The sequence below is a fragment of the Nanorana parkeri genome, unplaced genomic scaffold (assembly GCF_000935625.1).
Source record: "Nanorana parkeri isolate BGI_ZX_2015 unplaced genomic scaffold, ASM93562v1 scaffold174, whole genome shotgun sequence".
Lineage (NCBI taxonomy): Eukaryota > Metazoa > Chordata > Amphibia > Anura > Dicroglossidae > Nanorana > Nanorana parkeri.
Window position 1 is genome coordinate 1,426,445 of NW_017306442.1, and position 22,183 is coordinate 1,448,627.

The following is a 22,183-nucleotide window of genomic DNA, read 5'->3' on the forward strand; positions in this document are numbered from 1 at the left end:
GATTGCACATAGCAAGGGAAGCAATAGCTTATTTACTATCTGTTGGGTTGTTTTTTTTTTTAGTACTCTGACAGCTGCTGCCATCAGAATAATAATAATTAAAAAAAAAACAGCATAGGAATGAATGGCTATATTGCTATTGGCTATTTCAATTTGCAATAGCAAGCTGGCTACTGCACCCGCCCTCTGATGCTGTCAATTAGCAGAAGAGGACCTGATGGAGAACTTCAGGTCCACTTCTGCTGATTGACAGCAGCAGTGGGCGGGTGCAATAGCTAGTCTGCTATTGGCTATTGCAAATTGAAATAGCCAATAGCAATATAGCTATTCATTCCTTTTCCTGTTTTTTTTTTTCTCAGACAGCACGGAAAGGTTTACTCTGCTAGATCAAGCAGAGTAAACCTTTCCAGGAGAAAATGTTTATCTCCCGGGCGGCCGGGAGCCGCTGTCTAATAGTGGGAGACTCCCGGAACGTCCGGGAGAGTTGGGATGTCTTTATTTGCAACCAATCAGAATCCATTTTTACTAATCTGAACAGATCACCAATGCTTCCTGTAGTTCCTTTATTGGAGCTTGATTTTTTTTGTATTACAGGACAGATGGGGAAGAAGTGTGGTTAATCAGATAAAAATCAAGTCAGACATTCATTAGCATTGAAGACAAATTGACTTGTGAGCCATGTATGAAAAGTAGGTCCCTCAACAAGTGTTCAGCATATGTGCACTCCAACATGAGGCATAAGCAGGACATTAAGTAACTCCACTACCTGAATTCCATTATATCTAGGACCCATTTGTGTCTCCTGTCCCGTTCAAGCCATTTTGGATATATGGATGTATGCAAGATGCCACAATGGGAATAAATCGGCTATCTTCCTGTCCAAATGTGTACCACGGGTTACAGAATTACCTGTTGTCTGGGGCATGAATATTCTACTACACCTCTTGGGAGACCATCTCGCTCCGTACCTCCTTTACCACATCTGTCATTGCACCATGCAATACATGTGGAGGTCATCCATGTTTTTCTTGTTTAAGAGGACACTATCATTATTTTTACAGCTGATTTTGTAAAGCCTTATCGATCCAAACTCCGACATGCTAAAGTGCATGGAAAGAGGTTTTACTGTTATAATGCACTTGCTAAGAGTATTGTCCCATCTACTAAACAGAATCTGGAGCAGCCTTTCTCAACCCCATGGCACCCTGCAGTGCCTTCTGGCTTCCTCAGGGGTGGCTTCAAATTTTTACAGGGTCATGTCTCCAATGAGAAGAGTGCTTTTGATGTGAAGTGTGGGGGGCGGGCTCCTGATGTTAAAAAGGGGCTCCTAATAAGAAGGTGGGCTCTTGATGTAAAGATTAACTCTGATGTGAAGAATGGTTACTAGTGTGAGAGGGGCTCCTAATAAGAAAATGGGCTGTTGATGTAAAGATGAACTCTGATGTGAAGAGGGGCTCCTAATAAGAAGGTGGGCTCTTGATGTAAAGGAGAACTCTAATGTGAAGAGGGGCTCCTAGTGAGAGAGGGGCTCCTAATAAGAAGATGGGCTGTTGATGTAAAGATGAACTCTGATGTGAAGGTGGGCTCTTGATGTAAAGATGAACTCTGATGTGAAGAGGGGCTCCGAGTGTGAGAGGGGCTCCTAATAAGAAGGTGGGCACTTGATGTAAAAGGGGATTCTGATGTGTAAGTGTGACTCTGACATTAAGCAGAATGTGAACCCCACATTTTTATTTGCATTTTTCCTTGTGATTCTCCCTTATAAACCATGGATATCTTGGATAAGGGTCTGATATGGATTTTTGGAGGGACTACATGTAATATTTACGGGTTTTACACTTTAGACTGCAGTGCCCCAAGATTTTCCATACTTTTAAAGGGTGCTGCAACTGGAAAAAAGGTTGAGAAACGTTGATCTAGTCTTGATATTACAGATGATACCACTACACTTGGTAGCTGTTTTCACACAAAAAAGATTTTCTGGTGAGAAGTCTTAGACCAAAGCTGTTCTTCTCTTTATTTACCTATTTGAAATGAATGCATCTGTGTGTTGCTCTGCTGACACAGCCATGTCATCCATTCAGAGATCCTTTGACAGGATGTGTGTAGAGAGACTACAACACCTATCAGCCACCATGGCAGAGAGACCCGTAGTTCTACATGGAATACCAATGCGTTGACTTCACCGCACTTGTAGTCCATTGACACTTCCTCTCGTCTATGTTACTGCATGTCCATAACTCGGTGCAGACATGAACAGGAGGAAGTGTCTGCAGGAGCCAGGGTATCGCAGTTGCAATGCTTTGCTAGCAAAAAATATTAAATGTGCATTTTTTTTCTTTTATGACGAGGTGTGTATTTATTAATTTTATGCAAAAGGCAGAATTTCCCTGTGTTGGCTTGTTATCTTTTTGGATTCAGTCATTTTATGTTATTGCTGTGCACAATGTGATTTTTGTATGTACTTATTTGGTGATAGTGTCCCTATTTAGGAAACTTCCTAACCATTCCAGTCACATGATCATCGTGAAGCTCAAACAAAATATATTCCTTTCTTTAATCCCTTTTTATCTTTTTCTCTTCAGCCAACGAGTCCTAAATTCGGAAAAGCCGACTCGTATGAAAAACTGGAAAAACTAGGAGAGGGCTCTTATGCCACAGTGTATAAAGGCAAAAGCAAGTAAGTCTCAGTCCCTGATTCCAAAATAATTCATGCATGATACAAGTACCAGTAATTCCAAAATCTGCGACCTTATGAATGAAAACTGCTAGATTTCTAGAACCCTTGTTTCTGACTAGAAGCACAAACCTACGAAGCCCATTGTTGCTTTTAACCACCTCCGGGCCGGCCGTAGTAAAAAAACGGCCGGAGCTCTCTAGATCTGAGCGGGCGTCTTTAGACGTCCGCTCAGACACGCCCCCTTGCGCGCGCAGGAAATGACCGCAATTTAAAAACAGACAGCGGTGCCTGTTACCATACAAGCGATCCGCCGGCTGTAGAGCCGGCGGATCGCTTGTATTTTGCAACCAGAGAGATGCATTATGGGATATGTTGTTTCACCACAGCTGGAGGGCCGGAGTTTGGCTACCCCTGATATAATTTCATTCACGCCAGATCCGTTGCGATCCACTGCGCTCCAGTTTTCAATGGATGGGCAATAGAAGGTAACCCAAAAATGAATGGGTGTAAATGGGACCAGTTCACATGCTCCATTGCATTCCTTTTGCATTACGTTGCTCTGGAAAAAAAAAAGTAGAACATGCAATACTTTTTTCAGTGCAACGTAAGGCAACCCATCGGAGTAGCCTCATTCATGCCCATTCATTTTTCGGTGCCCTTGCGTTCGCATCCATTGAAAAACAGATCGCGAAACTATTGCTTATCATACTCTAGGTCAGGACCTATAGGATTTACACTGCACTCACCCTGATGTTGCATACTATATTATAATGTTACTGTCCGGACTTTTGCTAATTAAGGGACTGGGACTATTGGATCTAGATATACGGTACCTCTTACGTTTATATCTATATGTCCTCATTTTCCGATTGTACATGTGTTATGTTTATACTGTAAAATGTTGACTCAAAATAAAGAATTAAAAAAAAAACAAGAAAAAAAACGATTGCAGCACCTCAGATCGGGAGCAAATTAGAAGGTACAATTGAAGTCAACAGACCCTCCATTGACTTGCCATTACCTTAGAGTTTTGGTGTGAATGAACCATTAAAGTGCAAATGAAGCCCAACATTTTTCTCTTCGTTTTCGATAGAGTGGAGATGGATTAGAACACCTGTAGGGTTTTTATTGCTGTCGGTGTCCCCGTTAGGAAGATTCACCCTCTCTATTGGTCCCGGTGACCGTTATCTCTGAAAGTGATAGAAAATTCCACATTTGGGGTTGTCACTAAAACAGGAATAGATGTGAATCCTTCCAGTGGGGACACTGGTTCTGGTGACCCTGAGGACCACCAGGGATTTCCTGGTGGTCATCCACCAAAGAACTCCCTGGAGGATTCCCCCCAGTTGGAGGGATTTCCTCTCACTTCCTGTTGTGGCTATCAGACAGGAAGTGAAGGGAAATCTCCCCAATGCGAAAAAGACCGCAAAAAAAAATAATGGGGGTTATAACTCTCCCTTACTCCATCAGAAGCTAAAATATTTTTTTGGCTTCAGTTCTAGTTTAAAACGGATCTACAGTATAATGAAATGACACTTTAAAGATATGTTTACAATTTTACACAAATGAAGAAAATGAAAGGGAAAAAGAAGGTCTGAAATACTTACTCTTCCTGGTGAAAATGCTGTTCCCGACTCCCTCTAGTGCTGGTCATGTGACTAAAAGCTTAGGCCTTTTGTCACAAGATCTGTATGTGATGAAATCACCCAATCTTACCTTATATTCTCACTATTAGCCAAGCTCACATGACCAGATTTCCTAGCCTCCCACAATGTGAACACTGGAGGGAGCAGCATTTCAGACCTCCTGTTACCTTTTTATTTATCTCTTCCAGCATTTTGACTTTATTTTCACATTTGAATGTAGGTCCACTTTCATATACAAGTGCATTTTTAGGATGCATTAACTATATCCTGGAAAATTCTTAAAATATAAATGATCTTTTCTTATTCTGTTCTTCTGGGGCTGTCATCAAAGGTCCAGCCAGTGTAAAGGTGCCCATACACCTTACAAATATCGGCCGATTTTCGTATGCGATCGCGTTTTCGTCCGATATTCGTAAGGTTGATGGGCAGTGTACAAGCGCAAATACTGTACAATCGATCGACTTTTGACTTTCCAGCAGATTAGAAAACTTCGGTCGATCGTACGAGTTTTGCAAGGTTGGTGGCGTTTTCGTACGTCAAAATGCGTACGGTTTACCCTGCACATGCGTAGACGAAAATACGTGCGGTGGATTACCGCAATGCGTCCAGGTGCTTTCTTCTAATTAACGCTGAACCAACCTTGCGATAATCGCGGCAGGATGGGGCCACCGTACTTAAATCTTAAGCCGGTTCGATCATCGGACGAAAAGTGTCGTCTGATGATCGCAAGGTGAATGGGGAGCTTTAGTCTCCTTTTTTCCTTTCTCCCAAACATGAAGGCAACCCGCCATATATATCAAACAAGGCAAATCATTATTCTTTGATATGCATAATTTGCTAAACTTGGACATAGTTGGATGGTTTGGGTCATTTGAGATGTTCTCACCTCAGGAACTTACTGCTTTTGCAGCTTTTCTTCTCTGTTTTTGTCACTAGACTGAAGACATGTGCTTTGTAGCATGTCCTATAGTAGTGCCAGCAGAACTGATGCATGATTCCCAATTGACACTAACTGTTTTTTCTTTTTTTTTGTTACCTGAAAAAGCAGAAAAGTACAGTGAGCCAGATAAACTATTGTCGGTACACCCAATATTTTATGAATGCACTAAATAGGGATGAGCCTATACCGATACTAGTATCGTTGCCAATGCCGAGTATTTGGGCGAGTACTTGTACTCGCTTGAATGCTCCGATGCCTAGCACGATACTTCGGGTATCAGGAAGCCGGGCAGCACGTCATTACCCTCTGCCTGGCTTTCTGATTGGCCGGGAAGCCGGCTCCATGCTCTCTCGTCAATTGCGCTACCCGGCTTTCTGGTTGGTCGAAAGCTGGCCAATAAGGAAGCCAGGCGAAGTGTAAGGACGCGGCGCCCGGCTTTCTGTTTGGTCGGGAAACCGGCTTCGTGCTCCCTCGTCACCTTATGACGAGGGAGCATGGAGCCGGCTTCCCGGCCAATCAGAAAGCCTGGCACCGCGTCATTACACAGCGCCCGGCTTCCTGATTGGCCGGAAAGCCGGCTCCATGTTTTCTCGTCACCCAGTGACTAGAAGCATGGGGACGGTTTCCCTGCTAATCGGGAAGCCGGGTGGCGGGTCTTTACACGCTTCCAAGCTAAACAGGAAGCCAGGTGGCGAGTCATTACACCTGAATGGGACTTCCGGTACTTGGTATTCGGTATCGGCGAGTACCGGGAAAAAAAATATCGGTACTCCTACTAGATACCGAAATACCGGTATTGGTGCATGTCTAGCACCAAATTACAATTTAAAGGGTATGAAAAGAAAGATGGGACTAGTGCGGCATTGACTAGCGAAACGTCTTCCAGAAAAATACAGCAAAGTCCAGTTGCATTGATTTTTATTTTTTACAGATATACCTAAATAAAGTTATTCTATGCCCCTCTCTGATTAAGTTCCACTTTTTTACTGAGGCCCCACCTTCCCTGACATGTTGGCTAAGCTCCACCAGTGCCTTTACTCTCCACTGAGGCAATCTCATTGGAAACTGGAATGCCCATTGGCAGGGCTAAGACATAAAATCTGGCCCCAGTAAAAAAAGGAAAATAAAGTGAAACCAAACCACGTTGGGGTGAACTGAAACAATAGGATAAATAAATTGCCTTGTCAATGCTGCCCAACACAACTTGCCTTATGTCCTGTTGTTTCAGTTCACCCCAACATGCTGCGTTGGTGTGGCGTGAAAAAAAAAGCAGTGAAATACAGGAGAATCCTACCGCACTCCTTACTGGTATGTCCCCTGCAGTAGGTTCTGTAGTGACTGCATATGGAGCCGCTTCAGATTCAAGTAGTAAAATATATCACCAGCACACCATGGTCAACAAAAAAAAATAGGACAGGTTATATTTTGGTCAGCGCTGCCCAATGGGGATGGTGTGAACGAGCCCTTGTTGTTAAATTAGAACTGTGGGCAAAAAAAAATGGCAGTCATGCCGCAATCTGTCACTAGCATTAACACAGTTTTTTTTTCCTTTTGAGTCCCTTGTAACATTGTTCTATTACCTGTTTATCCTGCCAGTAGATCTGCTGATTTTCCACTTCTTTTAGCAGGCCAGCTGTCCAGCATAAGTAGCATTTACAGAGGTTGGGGTAAACCATACTACATTGTTGGGGGTGCTTAAAATGGTCAACGGTCAGTTAGTCTTTAATGCGTTTATTACTTAAATCCATTTAAAACGACATGTCTATCTAAGATTCCCCTTCCCACAGGGTGATTAACACCGATGTGTGATTTCACTCAACAACAAACAGCATTGTCACCTTCTTAAAGGAAGTGGACAAATAACAGATTTACTGGCAAGATTAACAGGTATTAAAGGAGAACTATGGGGTTAAGGCTTTTCCCCATAGTTCTCCTTAGGGTAACGGGAGGACACAAACTAGCGTCCTCCCATCACCCTAGGCTCAGTATACCGCGAGCTGCAGCTCGCGGTATACTGAGACGCTGAAGCGGATCCCGACAATTGTGGCGGAGCGTGGAGGTGGGAATCCAGCCCCTCCCCTGTCACGGCAGAGAGCCGTGACAGGATCGAGAGGTGACCGAACGCCGGTATGTGTTCGCTCACCTCCCGATCTACTGAGCCGACCTGTTACAGTGTCATTGTCACAGGTCGGCTAGAACTATGAGGTGAGTGAAAAGCACTCATCTCATAGTTCTCCTTTAAACTGTAATGGGAGACTTAGGAAAAACAAACTGTTGTGTTATTGCCATTGGCAGGCTTCATCCTATATATGATGTTTTACTTTGCCCATAGTTTTACTTTATTTTATTAATTGCATTCATAAAGACTAACTCTGCGACCGCCCATTGTTCCTCCCTTTCACTCCGATGGCTCCCCCAAGCATTTTTATTTTATACGTTTATGGGTAGCACAGTGGCTTAGTGATTTTGTCTTGCAGCACTGGGGGTACCCAGTTGGAATCCTGGTCAGGAGACTATCTGCAAGGAAGTAGGCATGTTCTCCTTGGGTTTCCTCTGGGTACTCCGGTTTCCTCCCACACTTGAGGGCAGGGACTGATGTACACGTGCACTAAATAAAACGCTGCATAAATTGTTGGTGGTATATAAATACCTGTAATAAATACTTACCTTCTTCTGAAGTCCTCAGAATGGTCGTGTGAAAGCAAGCCTTGAGTTGGATACTTCGGTCTTCATCCAGGCCTTACTGTAGTACAGCTCACCACCCAACTACCTTTTGTCAGAGATCTGGCACTCCCTCTTGTTCATTTGTTTGTAATGTAGGGGTGGTGTTCCAAAACACACCCTCTTCAAGATCCTTACTGTTTCAGCTTCTCATATATCAAAGAATCAGTATTACTCATTCATGCTCACAGCCACCAATCCCATCCAATGCCACCATGGAATTTTGCAACTGATTGGTGATACATCAGGCAGAGAGTAAGTTGAACCGCATATGATTCATGACACAGACCTGCCAACTTCACATATTAGAAGCTTTCTGGAATCTGCTTTCAATGAATTGCAGTGAATTCAGATGTAGGTAATTCGCTTGGACTTTCACGCAGTTGCTGTGTTTTTCTAGAAAACATTAGCAGTTCAGTAATTGACTTTACTTGTCGCCCAGGATAGCGCTTTAAATAATAATATACTCCAATTAGCCAAACAATATAAAGTAAATTAATATTTAAACATTTCAGCAGAGCAATATGGCTAATTAGTCTGCAGAAACGGTGATCTACATAATAAATGGCGTTCATCTGCAGATTTGTTCAGGGATATGAGCTGAATTAGACAGCTTTGACTTTACATGTTATACCTGTATGATGCTTGTTGGTAATGCATGGTTACACATAGATGTACATGGACCATTACAGTTAACCTGAACTGTTTCTAGGGTAAGTGTTGCACCAGGTACCTGTGTTGGTCCTTAACTGATTACCATGGAGCCCCTTATGTCCTAAGCCCAAGCGATACATGGGGCATTGACTTATGCCCAAGTAGAGAATACTCCACACCTCCAAACAGCTATAAGCCCCACCTCTGATCCTTAGCTGATCACCATAGAGCCTCTTGGAACCTAAGTGCACGCAATACATGGGGCATTGATTTATGCCCAAGTACAGAATAAGCCACAACTCCAAACCGCTATAAGCCCCACCTTTGATCCTTAGCTGATCACCATGGAGCCCCTTGGGTCCTAAGTGCAGGCAATACACGGGGAACTGATTTATTCCCAAGTAGATAAGCCACACCTCCAAACATCTATAGATAGGGCAATGGAGACTCTTGCCTTTGACAGGTGGAGTTGGTTCTTGGCAGCAGGAGGGGTGGAGCTTAACTCTGACTTTAGCAGAAGTCAGGGTACATACACAGCCAGGGCCAATGTTCTAACGGGGCCCCCCACAGGAACACAAGGTCAATCAGAAGACTAACGCAGGCACTTCCTGCCCTTCGGTACTGTTGTTACCTCACCTCAAATAAATGTGCTGCACAGTTACAACAACTTTCTTCATCTTTTTCAGAGTAAATGGAAAGCTTGTGGCACTGAAGGTGATAAGATTACAAGAAGAGGAGGGAACACCATTTACTGCAATCAGGGAAGGTAAGACATGTTATACCGGTATCACACAATTAGCTTTTTCTCAACGTTAATAGCGCAGAAATGTACAGAAAAGTAAGCTACACAAACGAGCAATTAGGAAACGCAAGAACGTATTGTGCAGTATGCCTTGATGTATTATCGGAGGCTGATATGTGCACTCTGGAGTTGGGAGGTATGCACAGTGGCTGAGTGTATAGCACATTAGCCTTTCAGCACTGGGGGTCCCCGGCAGACATGTAAGCTGCGGAAAAATTCAGTTTGGATATTTCAGAATTTGGCATTCTGATCCGAAATTCAGTTTGGTTTGGGTTTCGGATTCAGACTAAATCCGAATTTCGTTAGTTTCGGATGAGCTTACGAATATTTGTTGCAAATACCACAGAAAACCATATACAGATATTAATACTAAAGCTGAAGCTCTTAGACCCGAATCGAATTCGGGAGTTCCCAAATGCAATTCGAAAATCCGGATCCCGAATGCCATTGAGGTCTAGGAGCCTCAGGTTTAGTATTATATGTACAGTATATACCAAACACGAATTTTCGTTACGGCATGTGACTTTTCTGGCCAATCAGATGGCTCCCATGTGGCTGTAAAATTCGGGTTCAGACCCATTCAGATGCATTAAACCAAAAAACGCATCTGATTGTCCAGAAAAGTCACACGTGCAATTCAGTTTAGATTTTGAACAAAATTTGGACAGGATCGGGATCCGAAATTCGGAAACCGAAATTTGGATTCGGACACGTTGGAAAATTAGTCAGTTTCTTATTTGGAACGAAAGGAATCGCACATGTCAAGTTCCCGGTTCGAAGCCCGGGCAGGACACTATCTTCATGGCGTTTGCATGTTAAATAATGTTTCCGGTTGTTCTGAAATGTTCAAACACCTGAGGACCGTGTTGCGACTGGGAACGGCCCAGTGTCGACCAGCATTGAATTCTCGACGAAATAGCCGCTGCGTTTCTGTGATAGACTCACCACTTCCAACAAAGCTGTCGTAAGAAAACAATGTTGTAACGTCCATTGCTTCTTTGTGACTGAATTGTCATTCCATTGGGGTGGGGGGAGGAAAGACACCCAGCTCGCCCCCCTCCCATCACCACTTACTGTGTACTACCTGTTCTAAAAACGTTAGACTCCCATCGGTCACCCCAGTGGCGTAACAATCACCATAGCGACCCAGGCGGCCGTTGTGGGGCCCGGCCAGGACATCCCTGATGCCCTGCGGGCCGCCTGGGTCGCTATGGCATCTCATGCTGCTTGCTGTCACTAGCAGCCGTGAAGAGGAACATGTCGCTGTTCAAATTGCTGTCCGTAATCTGTGCAGCAGTGCGTTCCTCTCCACAGCGCTGTTGAGTCAGTGAGTGCCAGCAGCAGTGGTAGAGGAGGAGGCGAGACCCGGGGTTGGCGGCAGAGGAGGAGGCGGGGCCCAGCGATGGGGGAGGAGGCGGGGCTCCTCAACAACTGTGGAGGAAGAGGCGGCATACAGGTAAGGAGCGTGACCAGCCCACCTGAGGTATGACCCTGCATAATCTATGGTGGGCTCCCTCAGGTGGGCTGTGTGGGATCTCAAGTGGGCTCTGCAAGGGGTGTAACTTGAAATCACGGGGCCCCATACAACATTTTTCTATGGGGCTCTGTGATTTCTAGTTACGCCCCTGGGTCACCCTGTATATTTCAAATACAAAATATTATTTTCTCAGCAGTTTTAAAGGCAACTAGTGTAGAGCTCACATTTTATTTTGTGATATTTTCTGTTTGTTATGATTCTAAAATGATGTTGCTATTTTCCGGCTCAGCACTGTAACACAATTTTCTGGTGGAATGGTTTTAGGACTTGGCATCGTTTGTATAGACATATGGAGCTTTTCTGAGATTTCTGACGAGTGCCATTTACAAAATATTTTATTTGACTGGGATTGCAACCAGGGATACAAGCCGCAGCTTGGATCAGAGCTGTTTAATGAGTGTGAAAGTTGTGTATGAGGTTCTAGCTCTGTTGTTTTTATACTATGCAGTTCTTGGCTGTGCTGTCTGACACAGATCAGCCCCTGCTGCGGCCTCTCACGTTTGACTCGCTACAAAGTTTCAATGTTGCAATCTAATAGGGGAGAGGAGACTGAGGAAATGCTTCTTCCTGCCTGCAGTAAACTGATGACATTCATCATCGCAGCCTAGGCAAAGTCGCCGGACTGGAGCTTAAGGATAAACTTTAAATATTAAATGAAAAATCTTTAAAAAAAAAAAAATACCCAGGTGGATTCTGATATGAAGGGGAGGACTCTGATGTGAAGAAGGGGACTCTGATATAAAAGGACCGGACTTCTAATGTAAAGGGGGATTCTTATGTGAGCAGAAGGACTCTGATGTGAAGGGGAGGACTTTGAAATGAAAGGAGGAGACTTCTAATGGGAAGGGGGGAGAGTCTGATATGAAATGAGGGGGCTTCTAATGGGAAGGGGGGCTGCTTATGAAAAGGAGGACTCTAAAGTGAAAGGGAGGATTCAAATGTGAAAAGAGGGTCCTGATTTGAAGAGGAGACTTCGATGGGCATGGAAGAACCCCACTTTTTTGTGTGTTTTTTGTGTAGGGTGCCCCCTTACAATCCATTACATTTTAGACTTGGGTGCCTTGAGATTTTGCATACTTTTAAAGGGCGCCACGACTGAACTAAGGTTGAGATATAATGCCACAGATAGAGAAAATGCTATCGCCCTTCTTGCTACATTATCTTTGTGTGAATTACAAGACCAGAATCGCAAACAAGCCGGCAGATAAAACAGTTCTCTGATCTGTATTCCAGCCGTGTATCTAGCTGTTTGATCAGAGTTCTGCTTTAAGCACATGATGAATACTTACCCAACTTTCTAAGCCACACATCAGTGACATTAATGAGATATCTGCACCCGGCAGAATTCTTTGCAGCTTTATCTTATTGTAACACGCAACATATACGCCACAAAAGGATGACAGCAGCTCGCAACTGTTGTGACTGCACAAGAGCCGGGCTTTTATATGACGCGTTGCATTATAGCATCCGGAATGAGCCGGATGAACCTTTGAATCTCACTTTAAATTACTTTATTGCCCATCGCGGAACTCCAGGATGGCTCTTCGCCCCTCATTAAAATAATGTTGACATGACGCACCCTCTATGCATATGCAAAGTAGAATCTCCAGACCGAATTTTATCCTTTTTTTTTTTTTTAATTTTACTCCAGGATTCTGTTTTAACAGTGTGAATGCGTGCGCGTCTAGATTTTCTATATAAATTGGCTAACCCGCCGAGCGAAACTATGAGCCTTTCTGTTAGGCGGCAATTACAGGTTGAACCGAACAAAACCGTAGAAGAAAGCGCTAGCGATGAGAAAAAAAAATGCCTCTGTAGCAATACAAAAGACGATGTGGGAAATTTACTTATTCAAGTCGCAATGATAAGATCTGAGATCCCTGGGGTGCCGAGCCAAACGGGGAGAACATGATGTATTTATTATAGAAGATCTGAAAGGGAGAAGCTACAAATAAGCTGGAGACATTATGTTTTATATATTGGAGGTCAGCGGAATTCAGTAAAACCAGGAAATAGGTCGTTTGTAAAGAAAAAAGAAAACTCTGTCCCCTGTTGTGAGGAGCAAAATGGTTTAAACTGGTATTAAAGTGACACTAAACTCAGGAGTCAAATCTTAAAAATACATTCAGATACCTTAACTATTAACAGAAATGTATCTTATTTGTGTATCACTCGGCTGTAGATCCTCAAATCATCTCTGAATTGGTTACATAGTATTTGAGGTTGAATAAAGACATAGGTCCATCAAGTCCAACCTATTGTGTGTGTGCATTTATGAGTTGATGTGTGCGTGTATGAGTCCATGCGTGATGTTTCTGTTAGCTATACCTGTACCCCTGAATGTTCTGGTCACCCAGGAACTTGTCCAGTAGTCTCTTGAATGATTCCACACTCTTAGCTGAAATCGCTTCCTGTGGCAGTGAGTTCCAGACCTTAACCGCTCTAACTGTGAAGAACCCCTTGCGCCCTGTGTGTTGAAATTTTTTTTCCACCAATTTTAGGTTGTGCCCTCTGGTTTTTGTTACAGAGCTGACCGTAAACAGTTTGTTACTAAGGTTGCTGTCACCCTTGAGTAGTTTATACATAAAAATCATGTCCCCCCTTAATCTCCTCACCTCCAACGAGAACATATTTAATTTTAACAACCTTGTTTCATAGCTCAGATTCTCGAACCCCTTAATTAGTTTGGTTGCCCTCTTCTGGACTTTTTCCAGCTAAAGGACATCTTTTCTTAGTATTGGTGACCAAAACTGGACCGCATACTCCAGATGTGGCCGAACCAGGGATCTATAAAGAGGCAAAATTATAGACTTGTCCCTGCAATACATTCCCTTCTTAATGCAAGACAGGACTCTGCTTGCCTTGTTTACAGCAGCCTGGCACTGCAAGCTGTTCTTCATTCTGCGGTCTATAATGACCCCCAAATCCTTCTCCATTTCAGACTTCCCTAGTTGCATACCCATGAGTGTATAGTCCATTTGCCTATTTTTAACTCCAAGGTGCATTACCTTACACTTTTTAACATTGAACCTCATCTGCCATACAGTTGCCCACTCCCCAATCTTAACCAGGTCCTCCTGTAATGTTAAAATGTCTAAATCTGTGTCTACTGCCCTCCCAATTTTCGTATCATCACCAAACACTGAGATATGACTTCTCACTCCCTCCCCTATATCATTAATAAATAGGTTAAAAAGCATGGGACCCAGCACCGAACCTTGGGGTACGCCACTCACGACCTCCGCCCAGTCTGAGTCTGGTGATGTCACTGTCCTTCCTTCTGGAGGGTGGCTACTTTTCTTACCCATGGTCCCTGTGTGTTGTAAAGTAGTCACCGCTCCAAGCTCACTCCCGTGATGGACTACAATCTCACATTTAGTTTGCTAATTTGTGCTAAGGACTAGTTCACACCAGATGCAGTTCTGATGCAGTGTGTTCAGGTCGGCAGCTGCATCAAATACGCATCACAGTGCTTTTCTATGGGATTTCTGGGGCTCTGCACACAGTCAGAAAAAATACTGCTTGCCACATTACAGCTGCGCCTGATCGCAACGGAACACAGAAAAGCATGCAAACGCATTGGAACACAACAGAACGCATCAAATAACACCCCTCAAAAAACGACAGGAGTGAGAAGGGTGTAAACACTATGCACGCGGTGAAAAATCCATGGCATACACACAGATGTAACAATTATTACCTTTGAATAGATATATGGATGCATGAAAGAACTTATCCGGATGCGCCCTCAAATCCTTCTGTAAAGTCGAAATTTCTCCGACCCTCCACAGTGGGTGCACCCAATACCGACGTCTTCTGTGAAGACGTTGTCTGAGAATGGCTACAGCCAACACTAACTCCATGCCTGCAAACAAAGGAAGCATGTCTGAGCTACAACTTGACTTCAAACAGCGAAGGACGTGCACTGGCAGGAGAAGGAGGTGACATAATGGTCTCATTTGCATTTTGAGGTAAAAAAAACAAAGACGTACCTGAACGCATCAAAGATTAATCAAAACGCTTCAGAATGCATTGTACTGCAGCTGCACAGATGCATGCAGTTCTGATGTGAACAAGCCTTAAGACAACGGCGACTGCAAGACAGTTCTGCTTTAGTGATTCTATAACCGGATTATATAACATACAGCATATATATTTATTATCCTGGACTTTAGCATTAAAAAAGGATTTCAATGCAGGACCGTCTGAGTCTCCCTGGTACATCTATCGAACCACAGTGAAATTAAACAGTGAAATGCGATGTGTAGCAGGTACACGTTTGCATAGTGAACTCTGGATTCTGTTTTTAGTGGTATGTGAATGATGTTGCAAAAGAAATAATCTATAAGCTGCGGTGTGTCAGTGTTTGGAATCGGATCATACATGTTAAGCTGCAGTGTGTTGGTGCTGGGCTCATATGTGTTAACAAGCTGCAGTGTGTCATTACTGGACTCATGTGTTAGCTAGTTAGGCGCCGCATCGTACATCAATTTCATTACTTAACTCCAAATGGTTTATGACGAGGACTAACCCGGTAATTCTCAGTGTACTTCCTGCAATGACAAAGCTTATTTGTCTCTGTGTAGCGGGGATAATAGCAAATCTTATCTGGCCTAAAAATGCGTCAGTGTCGGACTCGTGTGTTAATGAGCTGCAGTGTGTCAGCGCTGGGCTCATGTGTTAACAAGCTGCAGTGTATCAGTGCTGAGCTCATATGTGTTAACAAGCTGCAGTGCGTCAGCGCTGGGCTCATATGTGTTAACAAGCTGCAGTGCGTCAGCGCTGGGCTCATATGTGTTAACAAGCTGCAGTGCGTCAGCGCTGGGCTCATATGTGTTAACAAGCTGCAGTGTGAATTTAGTATTCCTGCAGTTCACACGAAAGGCACAGGATGCGTGTGCATTGTTTGTAATCTGTGGCTGTCGGCCTGATGCTGTACTTCGCATTCCCACATTGTTCCAGATTTTATGCATTTGTCCCTCACAGGCGCCGCATCGTACTTCAATTTTATTACTTAACTCCAAATGTTTTATGTTGAGGACTAACCCGGTAATTCTCAGTGTACTTCCTGCAATGACAAAGCTTATTTGTCTCTATGTAGCGGGGATAATAGCAAATCTTATCTGGCCTAAGGTCATAACATTGCTGAGGTGTAGACATCTTGTATGAATGTTAAGCTGGCCGTGTACAGGTCGCATTTCATCAGTCAGCAGTGTGTGGCCCCCTGGTACCATCAACTTACCCCAATCTGCCCCCCACCCCAACCCCTGATCGACTAAAGTCAATTTTCCAATCAAAGAAGCTGTTGAAAAAAATATTCAGATGAAAACGTTGTCATATTGTATATGATTACTATATCTATCGCTTTTGGTGCGTTAGCATGGACGGTACATTTTTAAATATCTGAATATATAAAAGAAAACGGTTATGTGGTGCAATTAGCAAATTAGAATCAAAGGGCTATTCTATATGACAAAATCATTTTCGGTAATAATATAATCAAATTAATATCATTAAAAGAATTGAGATGATCAGGATTGCAGTGTTCCCTAACTGGTAGTCAGTGAAGATTTGCCAAGTTACATTGGCAGTCAGTGGGAGAAGGACCCTCTTACATTAGTGGTCAGTAGGGCAAGGACCCTCTTACATTAATGGCCAGTGGTGGGAGGACCCTCTTACATTAGGGGTCAAAGAGGCCAGGACCCTCTTGCATTGATGGTCATTGGGGCAAGGACTCTCTTACATTGGTGGTTAGTAGGAGAAGGATCCATTTAAATTGATGGTCACTGGGAGAAGGACCCTCTTAAATTGGAGTCAGTGTGGGAAAGACCCTCTTAATGGCCAGTGGGGGGAGGGCTTTTACATTAGTGGTCAAAGAGGCCAAGACCCTCTTGCATTGATGCTCATTGGGGCAAGGACTCTCTTACATTGGTGGTCAGTGAGGCAAGGACCCTCTTACATTAGTGGTCAATAGAGCAAGGACCCACTTACATTGATGGCCATTGCGGCAAGGACTCTGTTACATTGATGGTCAGTGGGGGAAGGACCCTCTTACATTGGTGGTCAGTGGGAGAAAGATCCATTTACATTGGTGGTCACTGGGAGGAGGGTAGCCTTACATTGGTTGTCAGTTTGGGAAGGACCCACCTACACTGGAGGTTAGTGGCAGAAGAAGCCTCTTATATTGGAAGAACCCTGTTAAGTAGACTATACATGGTGCGAATTTCCGCTGGTTCTTGATGAACCAGCTGAAATTCACACACTGGGTACTCCTGTTGGCACCCTTCTGGCCGGCATCCCTTGATCAGCCAATCGAAGGAGCAGGTTGGAAAATTATCCGAACAGAGCTTAGAATGCAAAATAGCAGGGGATTTCTCCACTCAAGCTCATAAGCATTGATGGTGGAACCTGATATATGTTCTCAGCCCACAGGTTAAACAAAGAAAATATAACTGTGTATACCCAGATTTACATTGTTGGTCAGTGGTGGAGGAAGAACCCTTTTAACATTAGTGGTCAGTGGGGGGAAGGACTCTCTTACGTTGGTGGTCAATGGAGCAAAACCCTTTTAAATTAGTGGTCAGTGGGGGAAGGACTCCCTTACATTGGTGGTCAGTGGGGGATGGACCAACCTACATTGGAGATCAGTGAGAGAAAGACCCTCTTATATTGGTAGTCAGTGGTGGAAGAACCCACCTACATTGGAGATCAGTGGGAGAAGGACCCTCTTATATTGGTCGTCAGTGGTGGAAGAACCCACCTACATTGCTGGTCAGTGAGAAGAAGCCCCCCCTTCAGATAACTGTAACATCATTTGTGTCAGTGAGTACATATCTGAGAGGCAGAAATTAACTACTCAAGAAACCCCAACCAACCTCTGAAGAAACCCTTGGGTTTAAGAGAAGCCTTTAACCCTTGCAGTACATCAGAAGTCTGGTTTTAAATGAAGTATAAAAAAGCAAACAAATTTTTTTTTAACCCCATTGTTACAAACCTTATAAGAAAAATATGATGGTGCAAATACTGCCCACTTCTCCCTTTTGTCCATAGGCTCAGTTGAGTCTTCTTTGAATACAAGTTCACCTACAGCAGGACGACCACACACACAACAAGCTGCTCAGGGTAGTCTCAGCTTTAGAAATGAAATGGTTAATGTGTTATATCACCCATGTGCTGCGTAACACTCCACGGGCTGAAGTACTTGACAAAGTTTGGAGTTGAGGAAAGTGCTTACTTTTCCATAAACATACTTTAATTAATAGGCAGATGTCCTGCGGGATTGCTGTTTTCACCGCAGCAGCTGAGAACCAAACAACAAAGCAAAGGGGAGAAATTTTGGGAGGGTTCAGCCTTACTGAGGTTTACGAAGTGCTGCATTTAAAGGATGGCATACTGTATGCGCAGGCCGCAATTACGGCTTCGTTAGGAAATCTCAAAATGATGTTTAATGAGAGCGGTTCAGGATTCTTCTGGGTTGATCCTCTTTTTGTGTCTTTAAGGCACAGAATTCAAGGGTCAGGTAGAAGCCAAAAACGTTGGCACATTCGAATGTAAGCGTTCCTTTGCGGTGGGTTTACACATACTGAATTGGTTGCCAACGCACCAGTTGGTGGCCAAGCACAGGAAGAACATGCACACTCCCATTGAGAATCTTTGGGATGTGCTGCAGACTTTACGCAGAGGTCCGACCCTCCCATCATCACTAAAAGATCTTGGGGAAAAATTAATGTAACTCTGGATGGAAATAAATGTTGTGGCTTTGCATAATCTTATCAAAACAATGCCACTGGGAATGTGTGCCATAATTAAAGCTACAGGAGGTCCAATTAAATATTAGAGTGTGTGACTTTTTTGGGGGGCCAGGCAGTTTATTTTACCTGTACCCCATGGGACCAAACACTTTTTTAGGATTGTGCCTTACACTAAGCAAGCCCCCATATCAAAGATACGGTGAGAATATTTGAGAGGAAGCATATAGACCAAGGGAAGCCAACTTTGACACTCCAGCTGGGGTGAAACTACAAGTCCCATGAAGCATTGAAAGACTAATAGAAAGACTGATGGAATTTGTAGTTTTTTCACCACAGCTGGAGTTCCAAGGTCGCCTACCCCTGATATAGACTATTAGTGTCGTCTAATTATCTTTAGATGATCCATTGCAGGGGTGTAACCACAGATCATCGTGCCCCATAGCAACATTTTGATGGGGTCCCCAGCAACCTCCCTAATATCAATGATATTAAATTCAGGTAGCAGGAGAGCTGCCTGCATAGCCCCCCCCCCCCCCTGTATATCTGATGTCAGCTCTTCTTGGGTAATAATGTCAGGGTCAGCAGCAACTTCTGCAGTCCTTATTGGGGCCCCCTTCGACCCCCATGCCCCATTTCAGCTGCATGGGCCGCTATGGCTATTGTTGCGCCACTAATCCATTGATTGCAGAGTCTGGGTCTGTCCGTTAGCTCCTCACTATGGCTCCATCCAATGTGGTATTTTCCTGATATCACATTCAACCCGGAAAGAAACTACACTAATAAAGTTTGTTGTGTTGGTTATGTGTCTAGATGAAGCACTGAGATCTTGAAGAATGCTGAATCAAGTTTTACTTGCTTATAAGAACATTACATCTGAATACAGGAATATATACAGGATGCTGTTTTTCTGAATACAGGAAAACAGCATCCTGTATATACCGAGTTTCACAGAACGAATGGCTTTGCAGGTTGTTTATAAATACACCCCTTTTCACCCCTTTTTGCTACAAAAACACAGACTCTTCATATCACGCTGCCAAAAAATATGGCAGGATTGTAAAAAAACGTAGCCATAATTGTATCTTTGGTCAGGTTGGTGCATGAATAGGGATAATAAAAAGCACAATTGTAATAATATTGTAGTTTTTCAAGGGATACTTAAAAGAGAACTATGAGGTGAGTGTTTTCCCCATGGTTCTCTTAAGAGTCACGGGAGGACATATACTGACCTCCTCCCATGACCCAAAACTCAGTATATTGCGAGCTAAAGCTCACGGTATACTGAGACAGTGCTGTCCAGATCCACCCAGCTAGGTGAATGACAGCTGGCTCTGCCTATCTAGAGGCAGAGCCAGCTGTACCCGCCCCCCCTCGTCCGTTCCTCCAGTCAGCGTTGGAGGATCAGAAACCGGGAGGGGGGAATCCCTGCAGGGAGCCGTGACTGACAGTCGCCACTCTCTGCAGGGAGATGATTCGCTCACTTCCCGATCTATTGAACCGACGTGTGACAGTTTCATTGTCACAGGTCGGCTCGAATTATGAGGTTGAGTGATTTTCACCCACCTCATAGTTCTCCTTTAAGCAAAGGTTTTACTTGTGATCATAGAGTTTTTTTCATGGAAAAAGCCTCAGTGAACTTTTGTTTGCCTGTTTTTGTACGTGCACATTAAGAGCCCATTAAGAGAAGAGTATCGCACGCGGCCCCCATCTTCCTCCACCATGTCCATCTGCCGCCACAGAGAGTGCAAGTAAAAGCCCTCGGCTGACAAACACAAGGAGCCTCAGCTGCTGGAGAGAGGCATCGCTGTGTTCTGAAATGGAACGCACAGCTCCATTATTTCACACTTTTTCAGTTAAGGAACCAAGAATGCGCGGCCGGATTGTACAAAATAAAAAAAATAGTTTTTGCTGCCGTTGACGTCAATGGGTCTCGAGGAGCTTTTCAGACCAGATACACGAAAATGTCTCTTGAGAAACAGAAGGATCTGCTTAAGGTCAATTATAAAATAACAGTTTTTGAAACGCAGACAGAGCTATGTAAGCTATGTACAAAGAGTGACAAAGCAAAGAGATATTTCTCTGTGTTTATTTAAAGTATGAAAGGAAAAAGCGGAAGCCGTAAATTCCAGCTACTTCTATAAGTCACATCTGAGCTTTTCAGCCTTAAAGTGGAAGGAAAGGAATTTTTTTTTTTTTTTAAATGCCGATTGGTTGGCTTTTTATGGCAGAAGAGGCTCTATAAATCATAAAAGCTTCTCTTTACCAATCACCATTCTTTTCATTTCTGTACGCTGAGCTGCGCATTCAAAGCTCTGCGCACAGGCCCGGCATGCCAAGATGAAGTAGCTCCTGTGCACGTGCGTGGGAGTTGCTTCATACCGGCCGGCCAATCAAAAGACCGAAGTTGCTGAACCTAGATGGGAACTGAGCTGAAGATAGAAGCACCGGAGAGGGAGGAACGTTGCGTGGCAATGGAGGGGATCGGTTTGGCAGATGAGCACATTATGGCAGACTTACCTGCCAAACTTTGGCAGGTAAGTCTGCCATAATGTGCTCATATGCAGGGTCTGTGCTAGACTATTTTGCGCCCTACTGCGGCGCAACCCCCAATTCCCCTCCCATGCAGCCCCATTCTCCTGCTGGTTAGCTTCTGCAGGCGACAGGTGGATGTCATTTAATTTGAAATAGCCAATGGTAAAGGCGGCGCCCTAGACAGCAGTTCGCCCTAGGCGCCTGACTAGTTTGCCTAGTGGCAACAACAGCCCTGCTCATATGCTGTGCAGACTACACATTATGGCCTAAAGCAAACTGTGGGCAAATCAAATCTTAACCCTTTCAGTGGTGCTTCCCCATGCATTGCAGGAGTTGTGTTCATTTTGTCTAGGGGCTAAGTTATACTACCCAAACCACGATCCCATCTGGCTCCTACACCAATATCTCCAGCCTACCGCCTCCTGATGGAATGTCCCTTGTTGTCCTCACATCCTATACACAGTATAGAATGTGATGACTCACAGAACTTTAGACTGCTGGAGCAGAGGGGGAGCAAGGCTCAGGGGACTGGTCTGAGAGCAAGCCAGGATCGGTAGCAAGGGGTTAAGATTTAATTTGGCCGAAATTCTGCTTTAAAGCTCCTGGGGGTTTTGTTTTTTTAATGTATTTATTTTTAAAGTAAAGTCAGTTTACTACCTCCTATAAAGGACACCTCTCAATATGTGGGCTGCCATTGCCACCATCTTCTAAGAATGTCACTTCCAGGGCAGCCATGCTGATGCTTTTAAAGTGTAATTCCACTTTTGCATCCAAATTGGTATAAGACCTACTTTATATTTGTTACTTGTTTCCATTCGAATAATATATAGTGTTTATACCATTTATTACAACATATAAAATCATTATAATATAATAATAGTTTATAATATAATCACAGAGCATACATTCTTGAAACCCAT

At 43.8% G+C, this 22,183-nt stretch overlaps 1 protein-coding gene across 3 annotated transcripts in view; it reads left to right on the plus strand.

The window, feature by feature from the left end:
* CDK14 (cyclin dependent kinase 14) overlaps positions 1-22,183 on the plus strand; it is a 387,005-nt gene that overhangs the window by 137,455 nt on the left and 227,367 nt on the right. For all 3 annotated transcript variants that reach the window (XM_018554836.1, XM_018554835.1, XM_018554837.1), the window contains 2 exons: positions 2,586-2,680; positions 9,328-9,407. In XM_018554836.1, the coding sequence (XP_018410338.1) occupies positions 2,586-2,680; positions 9,328-9,407 (175 nt within the window). The remainder of the gene's footprint in view (positions 1-2,585; positions 2,681-9,327; positions 9,408-22,183) is intronic.